The 22,221-nt window shown below is 44.5% G+C and overlaps 1 protein-coding gene across 3 annotated transcripts in view; it reads right to left on the bottom strand.

Moving 5' to 3' along the window:
• Window positions 1-22,221, bottom strand: part of LOC117878662 (histone-arginine methyltransferase CARM1-like) — a 125,993-nt gene that overhangs the window by 28,310 nt on the left and 75,462 nt on the right. For all 3 annotated transcript variants that reach the window (XM_034772989.1, XM_034772987.1, XM_034772990.1), the window contains one exon: window positions 3,668-3,845. In XM_034772989.1, coding sequence (XP_034628880.1) covers window positions 3,668-3,845 — 178 coding nt within the window. The remainder of the gene's footprint in view (window positions 1-3,667; window positions 3,846-22,221) is intronic.

Below are 22,221 nucleotides of genomic sequence, written 5' to 3'. Positions count from 1 at the left end.
CTGGACAGTGCCAACAAGCGGGTGCAGCACCAGAACAAGCAGAAAGGCCCAGGCAGGCTCCCGAGTGAAAGGACAGAATTTCAGCGTATCGGGAGAGGCTTGCAGCGCAGTTTCTGTAGCAGGAACATGGGCTGAGGGTGGCCACAGAGCCCAGCAGAAAGACCTGTTTGAGAGGCTGCTTATGCTTGTGGTTGCCAGAGTACAGGCTCCTGCTGCACGCACACCATGTCCTGGGTCCCCTCCATGGAACCACGTGCTATAGACCAGGAACTGTTTGAACAATTGTATGGCTGGGTGGCCCATGCAATTCGGACTTAAAAGAAACTGAATAGAGCAAATCTACCACATGCAGTCCTCCCTACCCCCTGCAGGCTTCCACACCTGTGCAGGTGCCCACCCCTATAAACGCTTCCACCCTCTGCAGCGGCACCAAACGTGTGCTAAATGTGGAAGGAAGGGAAAGGAGAACAAGGTGCTGGGGGACACATAACAGCGGAGGGTTTATTTGTTAGCAATGTTTTACGGTTTAGTGTGTGGTTTATGCACTGTGTTTTATTAATGGTTTTGGTTTATTACTGGTGTTTTGGTGGGCAAATGACAGCTGGCCTGCTGGCACTTTTTTCTTCTCATTCATGTTAAAAAATAAAGGCTTTTCTTTTATTAGGACATTTCATTACCATTACTGCATCACATCATATAAGCTGTATTTCACATAATAAAAATAAAACACAAGATAAAAGGACAATTGGTAAGTTGTATCCAAATGCTATTTCTCAATACATTTATCTACATCAAGCCATACTGTGTATCTACAGTTCCTGCCACATACCCACTTCCCCATTTCATAAGCAGTTATGTCATTCACAAGTACAATCCATGGCAATCAATCCCTGCCCCCACAGTCCCATTTTGTTACATGATGTGGCTGTAACTCTTTTACTGTAACCATTGTACAAGCATATTAATAAAAACACACTACTCTCCCATGCAAATCCATAATGTGTGAGCATAAAGCATCCCTGATTTGTGTTCCCTGGGCACATCCTGCCCCAGATGGGATAGGTGCACTTTCCGATCCACTACTGCCATAGCTCCATTCAGAGGCAAATGGCTTACCTTTGGCTTCAAAAAGACTGTGAAAAGCACTGCAAGCCACAGTGATGCAGACAGCACTGATGACACTGGAATCCAAAAAAGGTCTGCAAACAGCACCAGCAGGATTTCATTTGTCAAACACACATTCAGTCACCATTCTGCAGCTGCTCAGAGCATAAATAAACCTTCTTTTGCCAGGACCTCTGAGACCAAGACATGGTTTCATAAGCCAATGCAAAAGGGGATGCACAGAGTCCCCCAGAATAGCAGTGGGGATAGTAACTCTATTTATGACAATGCCGTTTGGTAGCAAGAGTGTCCCAGTCTATGCATGAATGTAGACTCCCAGTTGTCAGAAAAACCTAGCGTGATGAACTTTTCCAGTGCAGCCCATGTCAGTGTCCACATGTTGGCCTCTGTGGTCCACAGAGGCCTGCATGACAATGGAGTAGTACACTTTGTGGTTTACATACTCATGTGCTTCTTGAGGAGAGCAAACTGTCGGCACAAGTCCCATCAATGGCCTCAGTCCAGTCTGGAAATCCCATTCTGGAAAGCCAGCAATTACTTAAGGAATATTGTTTATGCCCACCACTTTTGGGTAAATCACATGCCTGATTGCCTCAGAAACTTCTGCCACCATCTTACCCACAGTTGACTTTCCAATGCCAAATTGGTGAGCAAGAGACCTGTAGCAGCATGGGGCAATCAGCTTCCAAACGGCTATAACAACCTGCTTCATGTGGACACCCTCATTTGTGTTTCCTGACACTGAAGGGCTGGGGCAAGCTGCTCACAAAGCTCCGGAAATGTAGCTTTCTTCATGCGAAAATTTTGGGCACATCGCTGCACCCCCGAGGTCTTCACCACAATGTGGTCCCACTGATCTGTGCCTGTGGCCCTGCTCCAGAAGTACCTGTCTACATAGGGGGTATCAGCACCTATACTGAGAGTCGCAAACAGCATCGGCCAGTTCAAGTCTTCCATGTTTCCATGTGCGTATCATCCTCCTCCTGTCAGGTGCCTTCTGTAGGTCAGAAAACGATGTTGGAATGTCTACCAGCATCTCATGGATGCTCTGTCTGTTTGCTGAAACTTGAGTGAAAGCATAAGCAAGAGGAGCACTTCAAATGTGACTCCTCCATGTTGCTGGCTCCAGTTGCCGGGAGTGTGCAAACCCAAAAGATAGCACAGCAGGTTATGTTGAGAACTTGGCAGGCTGCAACAACTTCCTGTAATGTGTAGGGTGGATAGTCAATTTTTCCCACACCGTACCGTCAACTGAGGGCTAGAGTGGCCACAGCTGAAGAGGGTGCTAGGAACCCTAGGACATGGTGGTCTGACTTGAGTTTGCATAATGCAGTGTGGACACTGGAGCCCCAGGTTTGGAGCCTGGGTCCAGAAACTGTAAACCCAAGGTCACCAATGAGTGTGGACCCTCAAGCCTTGGGCTTGCAAGTCTAAGGTCTGTGGTCTCAAATCCACTAATCCTGAGCTTACATTGCAGTCTAGATATACCCTAAGAGTTTGTAGATGGGTAGCCAAAATCAGAGGCACTAAAATTAATGGACACTTTTGAAAACACCAGCCTAAAGTGACTTTTGTAAGGCCACAGACCAAGTCAGTGGCAGAACCAGGATTAACTCTCAGTAGTTCCCAGTTCCTAGTCCTGTGCTCAGCCTATTAGCCCATGTTCCCCTAAGTAGTTTAATATGCTAAAAACAAAAGTCTTCAACTTCCACACCCTGTTTTTCACACTGGTGTCATATGAGAAAGTCTCTCTCTTTTTAACAAAACCTGTTTGTGATCTTTTAGTTTGTTTTCAGGAATTCACCTACTGAAATATAACTTATGGCAACTGCAGGTTCAGACTTGCCTACAAGGAAATTTCTCAGGAGGCCCCTGGATTTAGAAGCCTCCTTCAAAACTTCTCCAATCAGTAACAGATTGAAACACAGATCCTATTGAACTGACCTGTGGATCTCAGTTGTCTCTGGCTGGATTGGACACATCACTGGAAAAGAGTGGGGTACCAAGAGGCCTTGGAATTAGGAATTTGGGTGGGGTCTGACTAGAGCTGGTGAAAACATTTCAAATTTCATATTTTTTTCAAAGAAAAAAGAACACATTTTTCATGACGTTTCCCATTCTTTGCCCAACTATAGGTCTTTATCTTCCTTCTGTTGCCTTGCATTTTAGTTTAGCTTGCCATCATGTTTTGCATTATAAACTCTGAACTGAGAGGCAACCCATAATGCATACGGTGGCACATTAAATTCAGTGACACAAGAGGCAGCCACGGGCAACAAATCCAGCACATACAGTTTAAGTGCTCAAATAGCTGGGCTCACCAGCAAAGCACAATATGAAATAGTGACAGTGGTGCTTTCAACATGCTCAAACGAAGGGAGAAAACTCAACTCTCATTCCCATAGAGCCTACAGGAGGTGGTGAAACACAACACCAACCAGTGCTGTCCAGAGCCACCATTTGGAGGTCCTTCTTGTCTCCTTTCTCTGAAAACTCCCATTTTCCCCAATCCATCACTGGGCAACGGTGCTGGCATACTCACCATTTGATTTCAACCATTTTTTGGAATGGAGGTAACTTTCCAGCATCCTCTCATTGAACAGCATGTAACCCATTGGTTCAGAAATAACCACATCGACGTTCTCCGGTAAAGAGATTTCCTCAATTTTACCTGATAAAACCATGATCTTATCAGAGAGGTTGTTACTTCTCACTAGTATCTGGAAAGAGAAAGGAAAAAAACCCCAATCATGTTGGCTTCTTTGATTATGCACAGTTCTACCGAAGGTCTCTGGGTAACGTGAAACCTTCTGGATTGTTCAGTATCTAGTAACTTCATCAGCCTTTGAAAAGCCTGCACTGTAATTAAACTTTAAAAAATGGTACAGACTCATTCTTTACTACAAGCAGAGTTTCTAAATACCCTGATGAGAGCAAACTCATAGAAGTGTGCAGAATCAACAAGTAGCAGTACAAGTTACAGCATCTTTTAAGAAATAATTAGAATCAATATCTAGAAGAAAAGAATACAACATATGCACACACAGAGAAATAGGGAAGTTAATATTCACTACAGAAGAACACACAGTAGGGATCTTTAAGATTCTTCACAGAGATCTAGAAAAGGCTATTCCTAACTGATCTACACAATCATAAAGTCATGAATGTTCTCAGGGGATAAATGTTCTCAGAGGTTGAGAAAAGTCTGAGGCATGATGTTTCTAAACAAAAACAAAACAAGGAATAACCTTTTATAGAGCATGTGCAATCCCTAGGTACCATGTGCAGAATCCTATGCAGGCTGAGAACCTCAGGGCAAACTTTTCTTAACTTTTTGATCTACATTTCTTTCATCTGAACAAGGGAAATGGACTCAGAATTTTAGGTAGTGTGTGGCAATATGTTTGGGGAAGGAATAATCTCTCTAAAGTCACTTTGATTAGAAATGTATGTCATATTTACCTGTAATGTACCTTGGCACTCAGAGAACAAGTCTCTTTGTAGCGCCAAAATATGTTTAGAATTTGCCTTTAGGATACAAATACATACTGTGTTATACATACTGATAACATTATCTCATGTGAACCAGTCTGAATGGGGAAAGGTTGTGCCAGGGGATGCTGTACCATGCTCTGTGAGGGCACCTTCTGCAACAGCACAGTGGGAGGAGATTCAAATAAGACAAGGACACGCCAGGAGAAGCAACCTTACAAATCCATTGGCCAAATATAATTACTGACAGCACAGTGGGGCTGCAGCTGCCAGCAAAGCCTTGAGACTGCACCAGAGATGGCATAGAGTCTGTGTATCCTGTCCCTGGATTGAAAGACACCTTCACCCCAATCCTTGAAAGCCCATTTCCTGCTTTATGTATGGGACCATGATTTGAGTCTATGCATTCTGCATTATATTGTAGAGCACAGAAAAAAGGAGGGAGTTGGGGGATAGAAATTTTCTACATCAGGGATGGGCAACCTTTGGCACACGGCTCGCCAGGGTAAGCCGGTTTGTTTACCTGCCGCGTCTGCAGGTTCGGCTGATCGCGGCTCCCACTGGCCACGATTCACCATCCCAGGCCAATGGGGGCTGCGGGAAGTGGCGCAGGCCAAGGGATGTCTGTTAGTACCCCAGGTAGTGCCCAGGTGGAGTGGAGAAGGAGAAAGCCACCTGAGTGATACACTGATGGATGAGGACTGGATGCAAGAGCCAGAGAGTGGGGGCAGCACTAAGGGAGGGGAACAGGAACAGAGTGGGACTGGGGGAACAGGAGCAAAACAGTTTATAACCACTAGAGAACACTCTCTTCAAGAACCTGCAATTGAACCCAGGAGTTCTAAGTCTCAACCCGGTGCTTTTGCCAGCATAAGCTGCATCTCCAATAGGAGGGTTCACTGATGTAGCTATACCTGTACAGATATACACCTCTACCTCGATATAACGCTGTCCTCGGGAGCCAAAAATTTTACCGTGTTATAGGTAAAACCGCATTATATCGAACTTGCTTTGATCCGCCAGAGCGCACAGCCCCGCCCCACCGCTTTACCGTGTTATATCCAAATTTGTGTTATATCGGGGTAGAGGTGTACTGAGAAACCTTTTCTAGTGTAGTGTAGGCTTCAGCTAATACACTGGCAAATTGTCTTATCCCTTTCTAGCAGCTGGTCCACATACAAGATAATATCAGGGGGTAGCCGTGTTAGTCTGTATCTACAAAAACAACAAAGAGTCTGGTGGCACCTTAAAGACTAACAGATTTATTTGGGCATAAGCTTTCGTGAGTAAAAACCTCACTTCTTCGGATGCATAGAGTGAAAGCTACAGATGCAGGCATTATATACAGACACATGGAGAGCAGGGAGTTACTTCACAAGTGGCGAACCAGTGTTGACAAGGCCAATTCAATCAGGGTGGATGTAGTCCACTCCCAATAATAGATGAGGAGGTGTCAATTCCAGGAGAGGAAAAGCTGCTTCTGTAGTGAGCCAGCCACTCCCAATCCCTATTCAAGCCCAGATTAATGGTGTTGAATTTGCAAATGAATTTTAGTTCTGCTGTTTCTCTTTGAAGTCTGTTTCTGAAGTTTTTTTGTTCAATGACAGTGACTTTTAAATCTGTGATAGAATGACCAGGGAGATTGAAGTGTTCACTTACTGGCTTGTGTATGTTACCATTCCTGATGTCCGATTTGTGTCCATTTATTCTTTTGCGGAGGGACTGTCCGGTTTGGCCAATGTACATGGCAGAGGGGCATTGCTGGCACATGATGGCATATATGACATTAGTGGATGTGCAGGTGAATGAGCCCCTGATGGTGTGGCTGATGTGGTTGGGTCCTCTGATGCTGTTGCCAGAGTAGATATGGGGACAGAGTAGGCAACGAGGTTTGCTACAGGGATAGGTTCCTGGGTTGGTGTTTCTGTGGTGTGGTGTGTAGTTGCTGGTGAGTATTTGCTTCAGGTTGGGGGGTTGTCTGTAAGCAAGGACTGGCCTGCCTCCCAAGGTCTGTGAGAGTGAGGGATCATTTTCCAGGATAGGTTGTAGGTCGTGGATAATGCGCTGGAGAGGTTTTAGCTGGCGGCTGTATGTGATGGCCAGTGGTGTTCTGTTATTGTCCTTGTTGGGCCTGTCCTGTAGTAGGTGATTTCTGGGTACCCGTCTTGCTCTGTCAATCTGTTTCCTCACTTCCCCAGGTGGGTATTGTAGTTTTACGAATGCTTGATAAAGATCTTGTAGGTGTTTGTCTCTGTCTGAGGGGTTGGAGCAAATTCGGTTGTATCTTAGGGCTTGGCTGTAGACAATGGATCGTATGATGTGTCTTGGATGGAAGCTGGAGGCATGTAGGTACGTATAGCGGTCAGTAGGTTTCCGGTATAGGGTGGTGTTTATGTGACCATCACTTATTTGTACTGTAGTGTCCAGGAAGTGGATCTCTTGTGTGGACTGGTCCAGGCTGAGGTTGATGGTGGGGTGGAAATTGTTGAAGTCTAGGTGGAATTCTTCAAGGGCCTCCTTTCCGTGGGTCCATATGATGAAGATGTCATCAATGTAGCGCAAGTAGAGGAGGGGCACTAGGGGACGAGAGCTGAGGAAGCGTTGTTCTAAGTCAGCCATAAAAATGTTGGCATACTGTGGGGCCATGCGGGTACCCATAGCAGTGCCACTGACTTGAAGGTATAAGTTGTCCCCAAATCTGAAGTGGTTGTGGGTGAGGACAAAGTCACAAAGCTCAGCCACCAGGCTTGCTGTGGCCTCATCAGGGATACTGTTCCTGACAGCTTGTAGTCAGATAATAGACTACTACTGCTACCCAATTACACAATCAGCTCAAGTATTAGAGATCTGTTCTGTGGATTTCAAGATTTGAACCCTGCTGAGCCTAGTTAAGGGTCAATATGATTCCATGTGACAATTTCAGGGGTGTGTATATGTTTATCTGGTTTTTTTAAAATTAGGAAATTGCATTAAAAACGATATTAAAAGATTATGATTGCAAAGTCAAGCACTCAAAAATTAGGAAATGCCACGATTTCCACAAATGTGCAATCTTTAGTTCAGCCCCTCTTGGGTATATGCATTAGGACATAACACGTGATCATGTAATGAGGATTGCAGGAAGAAAAAGGATGATTTAATGTGGATAAATGTAAAGTAATGCACATTGGAAAAAATAACCCCAACTATACGTACAATATGAGGGGGGCTAATTTAGCTACAACTAATCAGGAAAGAGATCTTGGAGTCATTGTGGATAGTTCTCTGAAGACGTCCACGGAGTGTGCAGCAGCAGTCAAAAAAGCAAACAGGATGTTAGGAATCATTCAAAAAGGGATAGAGAATAAGACGGAGAATATCTTATTGCCCTTATATAAATCCATGGTACGTCCACATCTTGAATACTGCATACAGATGTGGTCTCCTCATCTCAAAAAAGATATACTGGCATTAGAGAAGGTTCAGAGAAGGGCAACTAAAATGATTAGGGGTTTGGAATGAGTCCCATATGAGGAGAGATTAAAGAGGCTGGGACTTTTCAGCTTGGAAAAGAGGAGACTAAGGGGGGATATGATAGAGGTATATACAATCATGAGTGGTGTGGAGAAAGTGAATAAGGAAAAGTTATTTACTTGTTCCCATAATATAAGAACTAGGGGCCACCAAATGAAATTAATGGGCACCAGGTTTAAAATAAATAAAAGGAAGTTCTTCTCACAGCGCACGGTTAACCTGTGTAGCTCCTTGCCTGAGGAGGTTGTGAAGGCTAGGACTATAATAGGGTTTAAAAGAGAACTAGATAAATTGATGGAGGTTAAGTCCACTAATGGCTATTGGCCAGGATGGGTAAGGAATGGTGTCCCTAGCCTCTGTTTGTCAGAGGATGGAGATGGATGGCAGGAGAGAGATCACTTGATCATTACCTGTTAGGTTCACTCCCTCTGGGGCACCTGGCATTGGCCACTGGCGGCAGACAAGATACTGGGCTGGATGGATCTTTGGTCTGACCCAATATGGCCATTCTTATGTTCTCATGGTTAAGGCAGCTGAAGGCTGCCCTGGAGAACTGTATCCTAACCCTGCCGCTGCCACAGAGTTCCTGTGTGATGCTGGGCAATTTACTTGCACCAAACTTCACAGGTGGTCACTAATTGTGTGTTCCATATTTTCTTGGTGCCTGAGACACTTGAGGCCAGATTTATAGAGAGTTCATGACTGCAACTGACCTCAACAGGAACTGTGCTCTATAGTGGGGAGCTTACATTGGCCAGAGACAAATTTGAGCGTAGACACATGCACAATGAGGTCAACATAAGAGGACACAACATAATTTTGTAGCGTAAACCAAGCCTAATTTGGTGATTATATTTTGGCCTCACTTGGCCCGGGTTTCTACTGGAAGAGGAGCTATGAATATTTCATATGCATTCATATAGTAGGCTTACTTTTATGAATCTGTTGTAAGTTTCATCTCTCTCATCTATAGACATTTTATCTAGGGGAAAAGGGGAACACAATTTGGGATGTAAAATCCTTAACTCCAAAGTGTTTAATGCAGTTTGATTGGTGAGTCTGCCTTTTCATCTCATGACATGAGTCACTGACCAGAGTTACAACTAGTGTTAAATTCCAGGTGCAAAAATATAATTTGAGGTTAAAAAATGGAACTACGTCACAACTCTAACGTTCAAAATGGTAAGTTCTTTATGACTTTACAATTAAAGTTTTATTGTCATAGCAAGTCAGTTCCATCCTATGTCAGTAGCAACCAAAAGTTACTAGCATCTGATAGCTGTTCTGTGGCCTAGATGAAATAACTCCAGTGGTCTCAGTTCAGTTTCTGCCAGCCAGGTGTTTTTCCCTATAAAAACTGGCACCTAAATTGGCACAAACTGATTCCCTTGTTGATACAGGCAGACTGAGGTTTGAATAGGTGTAGAAGTGCCATGATCCCCCAGATCAATCGAGACATTGGCAGGGCAGTGTGAGGAAGCTGTCCCTGCTATTGCCTGTGAAGTACCTCTTAGATGGCAGTCCTTTGGTTATCCACATATCTCTTGGGCTGTGTGATGGGGCAAGGCCAGATGGCTACAGTAAAGTAGTGAGGAACAGGTATGTTAGCCCCAGGCTAAACAAATCCCTGGTACCATGGTAACCAAATGGCAGTTGCTCCAGGTTAATCAAGACACCTGTGGCCAATTAAGATCCTTCTAGAAGGCAGTGGAGATAGCTAGATTGATTGGGACACCTGAAGCCAATCAAGGACTGGCTGGAACTAGTTAAAAGCCTCCCAGTTAGTCAGTGCGGAGTGGGTGTCAAGAGCTATAGGAGGGAGGTGTGCTGTTGGAGGAACGAAGTAGTATGAATCCATATCAGGTGCAAGGAAGGAGACCCTGAGGTAACTGTGAAGAAGATATTGAGTGGGGGCTGCTGTGGGGAAGTAGCCCAGGGAATTCTACATGTCCTATTTCCAAAAAGTCAGCTTCCATAGCTGCTAATTTTAGGGTCCCTGGACTGGAATCCGGAGTAGAGGGCGGGCCCGGGCTACCACCTCCCCTCCCTGATTAATCACTGATACTGGGAGACAACAGAGACTGTGTGAGGGAGGGTTGTTTCTCCTCACCTCCCTTGCTGGCTTATGATGAAAACGGCTCAGACTGTGACCCTTGCCTCTAGAGAGAGAAGGGCTATGTGGAGGGTCACAATGAGCCTCTGAGGTTAGCAAAATCCGTCAGGAAACGCAGGACCCATGGAGTCAAGGACAGAACTTTGTCACAGGCTGTTATAAAAACATTAGAACAGCCATACGGGGTCAGACAAATGGTCCATCTAGCCCAGTATCCTTCTGACAGTGGTCAGTGCCAGATGCTTCAGAAGGAGTCAACAGAACAGGGCATTTTATCGAGTGATCTATCCTCTGTCATCCAGTCCCAGCATCTAGCAGCCAAATGTTTAGTGCCCCCTCCACGCCCGTGGAACGCTTGACCCTGCCGAGGAGGAGAAAGAATAGGACTCAGGAAGATAGGTTCAGCGAGATCCTGCAAGCCAGTGCTGCATCAGACCATGAGCAAAGGGCCTGGAGGGTGAACATGGTAGATATCATGGAGAAGGAAAGAGTGGACAGGAGAAAGGCCCAGGAGTCCCAGCAGGAAAAGTAGAGGAAGATGCAGCAGGACATAATGGGGCTTGTCTGGAAGCAAACACACACTCTTGTTGCCCTACAGATTCAACAGTCATGGGTTCATCATCCTTTGCAATCAACAGAGAACTGCATTACAGCACTTCCCTACACCTCCCAACATTCCACATGGCAACAGGGGCCACACCCCTACAACTACAACCGCACCCACGGGAACGGGAAGGACTACCCCAGCTTCCCTTACACTGACCTGTGAGAGCCACAGTTACTGTATGTGTAGCCAAAATGGCCTGGAATGGACATGAATATTCTTTCCCCTGTTAAGTTCTGTTCCATTAATTTATTTTTTTAAGTTTTATTGTGTTTATTTCTGGAATTGCATATACCTGTTTCGGACTGGTTTTGGTAAACAAAGAATTTCTATTTTTTAAAATGAATTCGTCTTTTTTGCTTCACAACACATACTGCAGAATGCCTAGAGCTACTCAAAGCACTGACAGCTTGTTATTGTACCAGGCCACAGAACTCATAAGTTCAGTGAAAAACACAGTGTACTTATTAAAAATATACAGCAAGCACCACATAATTCAGAAGTGCATTAAAAGACACATATTCATAAATATTCATCAAGCACTACACATCTCCTTCCTAATAGCCCCCCCAAAAAAACTTTAGGGCCAGGTAGAGCACGGTTCACCAAACCCATTACTGTGGCTAACTGTTAAAATGCTCTTTCAAGGTCTCCCTCAGCAACATAGCTCTGCATTGAGTTCTTCTAACGGCCTTTGCGTCTGGCTGTTCAAACTCAGCAGCTCCCCACCTCTGCCCTTCACCCCAGTAGCAACTCCCCCCCCGCCCTTTTGCCTCACAGATATCGCTCAGGACACAACAAGCAGCTATAATCATTGGGATATTTTTCTCACTGAGATCCAATCTTGTGAGTTACCACCACCAGTGGCTCTTCAATCTACCAAAAACACATCCAACTGTCCTCCGGCACCTGCTGCGCCGGTAGCTGAAGCTTCCCTAGGTGCTGTCAAGGTGGCCAGCGTACAGCTTCATGAGCCAGAGAAACAAGGGGTCCCCAAGGATCTCTACTGGCATTTCAACATTGCCAATGGTAATTTGCCAGGCGGGAAAGAATGTCCCTGTTTGCAGTTTGTTTGAACAGTCCCATATTCTTAAAGATTCTAGCATCCCGCATCTTCCCAGCCCAGCCCACACGGATGTCAGTGAAGCATCCCTGGGGATCCACCAATGGTTTCACAACCATAGGAAAGCAGCCCTTTCTGTTGATGTACTCTGAGGCAAGGTGGGCTAGTGGCAAAATAGGGCTGTCAGTTCGGAAGTCCATTACTGCAAAACCATCCACTATGTACTGCACATTGCTGAGAGTTACAGCCCTGCGTAGCAGGAGACAATTAATGGCCCTGCACATTTCATTGACAATGGCCCCACTGTAGATTTTCCAACTCCAAAGTGATTGCCCACACTCCGGTAGCAAATCTGGCACTGCAAGCTTCCACATGGCAATTCCATTTGCTTCTCCACTATCAATGCCACTCTGATTCTGGTCTCCTGGCACTGAAGGGCTGGGGTGAGTTCAGCACACTGATCCGGGAATGTGGTCTTCCACATCCAGCAGTTCTGCAGCCACTGCTTGCCATCCCAAACCTGCATTACAATGTGATCCCACCAATCAGTGCTTGTTTCTCAGGCCCTAAAGCCGTGCTCCACTGTCTGCAGCTGCTCTGTGAATACCAACAACCACCTTGAATCAATTTTGTGATGTCCTTCAACAAACCATCCTCAAAGAAATCGTCATCTCCCCTATTGCTGGGGTTCTTCTTGTGGGTCTGCACATATTGCAGGATCATGCATCCTCTGCTTGCAACACTCATAACAACAGTGCAGCGCTGTGTGGGCTCTGTGCTTCGGTCAGAGATAGAGGCCAGTAAAAAATGCTGTGGAGGTTTCTGGGATTTTAAACAAGGTATGAAAATTGCAGGAAATGGATGGCGCATGATGAGAACCTGATCCCTTGCTCCCAGTCACTCTGCGCGATTTGTTTTTGCCCCGCCATGCAATGCTAGTATCTCCCAAAAGACGGTGCCCAGGATGATGGCAAGGGGCACACTGACTGGTAGCAACGCAGTGAGTAGCAGCGCCAGTGCAAGGAACCAAATATGCATGTGCACAAGCAATATACTCACTGCAGTGGCTTTATGACAACGTCACTACTGTTGACTAAAAATGTAGATATGGCCTAACTTGAATACTGGCAACAACAAACCCTATGAGAGGCAAAATCAGCTCAGTCCAGATTAGTGTAGCCAAGACACAGAGACATGATCTTCAACAAGAACTTCTAATTTATAATCTGTAATACACCAGTCAAACATACATGAGACGTTTTGCAATCTAAAGATATTTCTATTAACAACTAATGTGGATCTGCTGATCAGGTAGAGACAGGGGAGCTCCTGTTTTTTAAGAAAAGTGAGTCTGGGATCTAATTCTTGACCCTCGTTTCCAGCACCCTGCCCCTAAGACTCCCAAAATGGATCTCCAGTTGTTCATACTGATCTCTTGCTAAAATAGGTTGGCAGTGAAACCTTTTTAACTAGGGACTACTTATTTAAATATACACACCCATATTGAAAATATTTTTGATTTCATGTACATGGCAAGTGCTGAGTGAGAGCAACGCAAGTTTGTCATGAGCGTACAGCAAGTTACCCAAACAGGCTAGAGCTCTACTGGAACTGGTGACACTGGGCAAGAAATATGATGCAAAATGAGACTAGATTTATACACGCATTGACAGTGTAATAGTCTCCTACACAGCATATTACAAATTCCTGCAATAACCAACCTTGCCCATAACCAAAACAGACATGCTTTTATTGTGTACATCAATGTATTTAAACTAAAGCAACAAAGTACCTGGGTGGTTTCAGTGTTTCATAATAAAGAAAAGGTTTACAAAGAAAACAAAACATTCCATCTCTTTTCCCCCTTCTCTGCCTTTGATTTTTCAGAGAATGAACAGTGGGTATGTGTGTATTGTTTTTAATAGCAACAGTGTCCAGCCAGTGACCTAGATTTCAGAACAATATGAAAGCAGGGCAAGAAGACATTGATGAAAAGATAAGACTGTACACACACATTCCACAGAACAAAATACAACAGCTAAATTACTCTCTGATGCAATTCCATTGACTTCAAAGGAGTTGCATCAATCTGCCACCAACTGAGGGTATGTTAGTGTTTTGGTTATTTTTTTCCCTTCATCTTCTTTATGCAGCATTCATGACACGAGTCCTAGACAAACAGGTGGACCTTTATTTCATCAGTGAAGAGTTTCTTGACTAATCTCAAATACATACCGGTAACAACAGATCTCTCAGGTACATCCCTCCTCATCAGGAGCCCTAACCTGATTCCATTGAAGCCCTGGCAAACTCCCACTGAATTAAACGGAAGCATGATCAGGACAAGGTGTTGTACAATAAACTTCTTACCTCCGATAATTTTTGAGGATCAGTTATACTATCTCATCCTCCACCTGGCTTTCTCCAGAGAAACCCCACTACATCTCTTATACTCTGATACCTGATAATTAAGAATATATGTCCTCTCCCTTAGCTCGTACTGGTATATTAAACAAAATACTTTTAGCTTCCCCTATGCAACAGTGGTTTTCTTCTTGCTTATTATGTAATTTGTAATTTGATTTTAAGAACATAAATTTCTCCAAAGTACAATGTATCTCCCAAAGACATGACAAGCAGTATAAAATATTTCAAATATTTTAAAAAGTAGTCTGTTTGCTAAGCCTGCCATAGGGCTTTGCCAAAATGGAAAAGTGACAGCAGCCTTAGCAATTAAAATATAAATATTGAGTAGACAGCTTTTTACTTATTGATTTGGTAGCCAGAAATTTTTGAGATTCCTCTTAGGAATTGTGTCCATAAGTGCAATTGTCAGAGAGAAAACCATGTCTTCTTATCTGAAAATGGGCATACACAAGTTTCAGAACAGAATTTAAGTTTAATTTTTTTACATTTTCCAACAAAGGAACTAATTCTGCAAACCATTACTCACACATGTAGTTCTTACTTTTGTGAGTACTCTTATGCACACAAAGATTATTCACCTGAGTAAGAGTATGCAGGATGAAGTCTGAATTCAGTAATTTCAAGTTATAGCACAAACTAATTTTAAAAACTCACAACACATGTATACAATGCCAAATTGAAATCTTTTCAATTTTGAAAACTGAATTAATGGTAATTTCCAATGCTACCTCTGCTCATTTGCCATTTGGGGTTTTTTACAATCACACTTTCTTTGAATATATAAAATTTGTCCCTCTTTGGTAGCCATTGGAAAGATAAACACAAACAAAACAGGAAAGCTGACTAAACAGAGAAAGCACTGAAACTCATTACACAAAATTGCTATCAAGTGCACAAAATAAACAAACTAAAAACTCTAATCTTTCTTTTATAGAAATTTTAGGTGCTACTTGTAACAATAGTTTATAACAAAATTGAATTCAAATGCAGCTTTTACATTGACAGTGTGTCTAACACTTTCATACAATTTCTAAATTGATAAAACCTTCGATATCCACTCATATTTCAGTTGCTTATTACTATTTTTTTTTAAATCAGCCAAGACACCAATCTTAAATGCTAACATTCACATTTCAGCTATTTTTGCTGGAATCCTCTTTTTAAGAATGCAGGTAGCTGTGATTATTTTGTAAACAATGGGGGAAAGAATTATGGAGGTGAAAGGACAATGGCTCAAAACTATCCTTGAGCATCATTCTGAGAGAGAAAAATGCAGTCATTGGACAGCAGTCTTGTCTATTCCCAGTAGGATTTACAGGCTAGTTTATGCCTCATAATTATCATTCATTAAGTGGGTTGCAGTAGCACCTAACAGCCTCAGTCATGGACCAGGACCCCGTTGTGGTAGGGCTGTGTAAGCATAGAACAAAAAGATGGTCCCTCCCCAAAGAGCTTACAATGAAAGTAGCTGATCTACAGTACCGAAGACAATTGATCAATCTAACAATATTATTATGGGCTCCTGATTTTCATCTAAATACCAGGTGCTGATCTACCAATGCAGTCCAAGTTTGTACTTGGACTGATAAAATTCAAGAGGATCAGAGGCATTTAGATATTCAGAATTTTCTCACCACAGCCTTCTCAATTATCTAAGCCAGGAACAGGAAGCTACATAGCAACCAGACTCTGCTCTGGTTGAGTTGGGCTCAGTGCATGGTCAGGCTGGGGGAGAAGCAAACATGCTTCCATGCCACCTTTGTAGCACCCTAATCCTGGGACTACTTAAGACCCAGATCACATCCCCTTTTCAATCACTGCACCCTGTTCACTGAGTATAGAGAAGCAAGTAGGAGCCACTAGGCTGGCTGTAGAGCACATACAAATTTCCATGTACACTGGGGAATCCTCAGAAGGACACTTAGTGGCTTCATGTTTCTTTTGTGCACCTGGAGCAGGGCCAATGATCTGGCCTGGGAGAAAAGTTTGCCACATTCTCAACATCCAGTTGTGTTTTTCTGAGCAACAGTCATACGACAGCTTCCTCAAGAGAAGCCAACAACCTACCCCTCTTAAGGGAGGAAATGACATACTCTCAAGCCTTTATCCAGTGACACTCTGTGATGCAAAGTCCTCAAACACCTGTTTTCCATCACCATTTTACATGAGCCCAACAAAATAGCACTGGATGTTAACACTGTAGCAGATGAGATAACTGCAATATTTACATGGTAAATTGTTTGCTAAGGCATATTAATGTAAATAACTGAAAATGCAAACAGGTGCAGTTTGTCTATTTGTTGCTCAGATTACAATATGGTACAAATAAATATTAGGTAAACACTAAACTACAAACAGGTGCAAGTGTTCTGCCTCTGTCACCATTTATCCTTCATCTCTGCTGAAGTGGCAACTGCTCCCAACTCATGTGAAACACCCTTCTCAATTACATTAGCTGTACAGCATGCATGGGCACGTACACACAAATCAATTCTCTCAAGACTACCCTTTTTTTAGAAGATCTGTATCCTCACTGTTGGTAGTGGAAGCAGCTAAATGGCAGCCTTAAGAAAAATTAATTCTACACAAATCTCTTCTTCTTGATTCTCTCATAAGATTAGTCATCATGGAGCTCCCAGAAGGGCTTTCCTTTACTGGTACCGCATGGCAAACACACTTGGATTCCATGACTACTTTTTTATTTCTGATGATCCCATCACTAATCTTTGCAGTTTAATCATTTTTAACTCACGCATAGTAACCCTTTCTTCCCTTTTATTCAAGTGCTCTACATAAAAAAAATGTTCAGCCGAGTAATACTGTTTTTCCCCCGTGGCCTGACACGAGCTGCTTAGAATAACTAGGGTGACCATACGTCTGGTTCTGGCTGGGACAGTCACCTTTTTAAGCCCTGTCCCTGCTGTCTCGACTTTTTTTTGCTCTTGCCAGCTTGATCAGTTGGCAGGAGCAAACAGGATAAATGCCCACTTCTGTCAAAAAAGTGGGGTGCGGAGGAATGTGGGGGGAAGGGGCGGGGAGGGGCAATGCCAGCCTTGTACTGGGGCCAGTCAGTGTTTGGGTGAGCAGTGATGCTAGTCCTGTGTGGGGAGGTGGGGGCTGGGCTTGGGCAAGCAGCTTGGGCCAACACCATTCCAGGGGCGGGGGGAGAGGGACGGGCGCTCGGGCTAGCCCCATGCGGTGTTCCTTTTTCCCTTTGGGAAATATGAACCCTAAGAACAACATTTTATGTTTAGACAAATCTAGTATTATTGCCAGGTACCCACTCCCAATCTTGTTTCCCCTGTTTTTGCCTAATGGATTTACTATAATGAAGTTAGATTATGCATTCATTTCATGGCTCATTCGTACACCACCAAGGAGTATTAGCTATACCCCCTCCCTCGCCATGCACCAAATTGTTTGTTTTCTTGGGCAAAGGCTGTTTCAATCTTTTCCCCCTCCTGCAAGCAAAGTGACTGTGTGGAGCAGGATCCAACTGTCAGCAGTTGCATATCCAAGGTGTGGAGTCATGAACAGGAGAAAAGTTGGCACACTGGTCTGAAAACCAGCTAAAGAGCTAGACACACAGGGTTTCTCTATACCGTACTATATACTGAAGCTGGAAAGAGGCTACTAATAGATGAATCAGTGCTGGTAGGGATGGAGCCACTCTTTTATAAAATTTTCCAGTTTGCAGGCAATGTTAACAGGAAGGCACAGCACAGGATGACAGCTATAATCTCATTATTTTAAGCATGGTACACTGTCAACTGCATGGGAAGAAAAAGAAAAGATTATATTCCTTGGTCTGTAATAGGGAGTCACATTTGATATAATTTTTTAATTCTTGCTGCACTCTTTAGGCCAAATTCTCTCCCTTACATGAGCTTAAATCCAAAGTAACTCTATTGGCTTCTCTGGAGTTACGCCAATGTACACCCGTGGTATGGACCGTGGAATCTTTCCTGCACAGTTTAGTGAAGCCACAGGAGAAAATGTAAATGCCAGCAAATTAAATTACCAAACACTGAAAAGGTCACAGGAGTACTGCACAGTACAGAGTGAAATAATATTCTTAGAATATTGCAAAAGGAAATATCTTAAACAACTAGATAATTCAGCTATAACCAGCATATCTCCTTATGCAGCACTCATTATAACTTCCCCCTTAATTGCCCTATTTAGAAATCCTATGTAACCATTGCACATCTGTAGGCAACACACAGCATTCTCCTTGAACTTCAACCCCGTCTTATTGTTGTGTACCTTTGAGTGTCTGCTAGTCATTGTACAGGGTTCAAATCAGTTTTAAACTCCTTCAATAAAAACCTCTATAATCAAGCAACAAAAAGATCTACTGCAAAACCACCATTTATCTCAGTAAAATACTACTGCAGTACTTTCTATGGTGCAAATATAAGGAATATGATTTTACTGCAGTCAGCAAATCAGATCGTTGCATTGTTGTCATATGGCCCATGTTAAAATGGAAAGAGCACAGAATGAGCTCACTGCAACTGAATGTGCTCTGTCTTTGTTCAGTTGGCCAGAAGAAAGGGGGTTGTTGTCCCTCTAAGAGCCCCCGCTCCCAACTGGGTGTCAGAGGTGATAGGAAGGGGAAAATTTTCCTGGACAGAACAGGGAGGACAAAAAGTGACTGGATAAGGTGGGGGGAGGGGGGAGAAGGGGCGGGCAGGGGCAGTGCCCTCCAGGGACCTGGGGGTGGTATTTATACTCCAGGCACTTCCAGAGAAGCCCCCTTTCACAGTAATCAGGTGAGCAGTATTATACACTGGGCACATAGGCAAACTGCCAAGTCACCTGGAGGTTCGCAGCTGAGCCTTGGTAGCAAGGAAGGCTGAGTTGGTATAGAAGGAGGGCTATGCTCTGGGACCAGGTGATGCCCCTCGGGCGCTCTTTGGCAGCCCGGGCACAGACATCAGATGTGATTATTTTTCACTCTGATGTGGGACAGACCCAGATTTCTGTGTGAAGGTGATGATTATTTGGTCTGAGATGTTACAGAGGAGGAAGCCATAAAGCCCCCCAAGGTTGATAAGGCCAGGAGGCACACGAATAGGGAGGTGGCTAAATTCATATGCCACCAAGATGGAATGGCAATTGCTCATGCAGAAATATCATATTGGGCACCCATGTTATTCAGGAAGGATGGGATTCCCCTGTCCAACCAAAGAGTGGATATATTTATGGCCCATATGAGGGGATGAATTGGTAAATATCTGGGAACCCAACAAAGGTGAGGAGGAGGCAGCCAAGCTAACTGCTGATGCTTCCTTGTGGCAGGTGTCCAGTTCAGGTACGCATTACAGAGGGGATAATGGTTCTCTGATCAAATGAATGTGGAAGGGGATTCAGTGGAAAGCATCCCTTAAAGAAGCTAAGGAAGAGAGGTTGGGAAGCTAGGGAAGATATTAGGAGGCTCTGAAATCTGGTATGGTAGAGAAATAAATTCTCCCCCTTTTTCCAGCTCCCTTAAATCCTCATACAAAGGGAGGGGTGCCGTCAGCCCTACCAAAAAGATGGACACAATTAAGGAAAAAATCATGACTAAGGCTACGTTTTAGTCACAGGTATTTTTAGTAAAAGTCACAGACAGTTCACAGGCAGTAAACAAAACTTCATGGCCCATGACCAATCCATGACTTTTAATAAAAATACCAGTGAATAAAACTTGGCCGGGGGGTGGGGGGAGGACTGCCCAGAGGCCCTGTGGGTGCTGGGGGAGGGCGGACTGGCTGCTTGGGTGCAGGGGAGGGGGGGCGCGTGGGCGGCAGCACACAGCCCAGGACCCCCACTAGTGCTGCGGACGGGGGGTTGGCAGGCTCTCTACCTGGCTCCGTGCCTCCCTGCCCCAGCAGCAATAGCGTTTGGGTGTGGGAGGGAGCACGGAGTTGGGGCATGGGACCAGGTGAGGCAGACTCTGGGCGGCGCTTACCTGGGGGGCTCCCCGGAAGTGGCAACAGCCCTCTTGCTCAGGTGCTTGGTGGAGGCTTGGCCAGACAGCTCTGTGAGATTGCGTGCTGCCTCCACCTGCAGGCATCACCCCCAGAGCACCCATTGGCCATGGTTCCTGGCCAATGGGAGCTGCTAAGTCAGTGCTTTGGGCGGAGGCAGCACGCAGAGCTGCCTGGCCAAGCCTCCACCTAGCCGCTGAGCGAGAGGGATGTTGCCAACCCCCCCTCCCCAGCACCACTGGGGATCCTGGGCAGTGTGCCACCACCCGCACCCTCCACCCCCACGCCGCCCTCCTCCAGCACCCACAGGGCCTCTGGGCAGTCCTCCCCCCACCCAAGTTTTATTCACTGGTATTTTTATTAAAAGTCATGGATTGGTCATGGGCCATGAATTTTTGGCCCGAGACTGCCCCAGCAGTGTCCGGTGCGCCTGACGCAGGGGCTGCCTGAGCCGCCGGTCACTGTGGAAGTCACAGAGGTCACGGAAAGTCATGGAATCCGTGACCTCCATGACAATTCACAGCCTTAATCATGACCTGTGTTATACAATTTATTGCTGAGTACTACCGTACACATTGAGTGAATAAAGTTGTGGTCTAATTAATCCTCATACATTGCCTCTCTTTCTTCCAGTGGAGCTGGGACAATCATAGAAATGTAGGGCTTAAAGGGACCTCAAGAGGTCATTAAGTCAATTTCCCTACACTGAGGTAGGAGCAAGTATATCTAGACAGGTGTTTGGTTAATCTGTTCTTAAAAACCTCCAATTACGTGGATTCCATAACCTCCCTTGGAAGCCTATTCCAGCACATAAGTACCCTTACGGTTAGAAAGTTTTTCCTAATATCTTATTTAATTCTCCCTTGCTGCAGATTAAGCCCATTACTTCTTGACCTAGCTTTAGTGGACATAGAGAACAATTGATCATTGTCCTCTTTATAACAGCCCTTATCATATTTGATGACTTATCAGGTCCCTCACTCAGTCTTCTGTTATCAAGACTAAATCATACCCGTTTTTTTTAACCTTTCCTCATAGGTCAGATTTTCTAAATCTTTTATCATTTTTGTTGTTCTCATCTGGACTCTCTCCAGTTTGTTCACATCTTTCTTAAAATGGGGCCACCAAAATTAGACATGGTTCCCCAACTGGGGCCTCATCGCTGCCAAGTAGAGCGGAACAATTCTCTTCCGTATCTTACATATGACACTCCTGTTAATGCACTCAGAAAATTAGCCTTTTCTGCAACTGTATCGCATTGTTAGCTCATACTCAATTTGTGATCTACTATAACCCACAGATCCTTTTGTTGTATCCACCAGGCAAGGTATTAACAAACTTTAACAGAACTTTATTTACAGTGCAAGTCTCTTCTCCAAGCTGTAGCAGCACACTCTGTAACTCTCCCAGCCTCCTCAACTCATAGACTCATAGACTTTAAGGTCAGAAGGGACCATTATGATCATCTAGTCGACCTCCCGCATGATGCAGGCCACAAAGGTGTCCCAACCCCTTTCCCTTGACTCTGCTGTTGACGTCCCCAAGTCCTGTGGTTTAGAGACTTCAAGTAGCAGAGAATCCTTCAGCTAGCGACCCCTGCCCCATGCTGCGGAGGAAGGCGAAAAACCTCCAGAGCCTCTGCCAATCTACCCTGGAGGAAAATTCCTTCCCGACCCCAAATATGGCGATCAGTAGAACCCCGAGCATGTAGGCAAGATTCTCCAGCCAGACCCTCATTGGCCATTGATACTATTTACCAGCGATGGCGCGCTGTTGATTTGACTAAAATCACGTTATCCCATTAAACCATTCCCTCCATAAACTTATCTAGCTTAATCTTAAAGCCAGACAGGTCCTTCGCCCCCACCATTTCCCTCCTCCTTCCTGTTTCCTGTCCTTTCAGACTCCC

Source organism: Trachemys scripta, chromosome 6 (genome assembly GCF_013100865.1).
Source record: "Trachemys scripta elegans isolate TJP31775 chromosome 6, CAS_Tse_1.0, whole genome shotgun sequence".
Classification (NCBI taxonomy): Eukaryota; Metazoa; Chordata; order Testudines; family Emydidae; genus Trachemys; species Trachemys scripta.
Note: the sequence above shows the minus strand (reverse complement) of the source record. Positions and strands in the feature narration are given on the sequence as shown.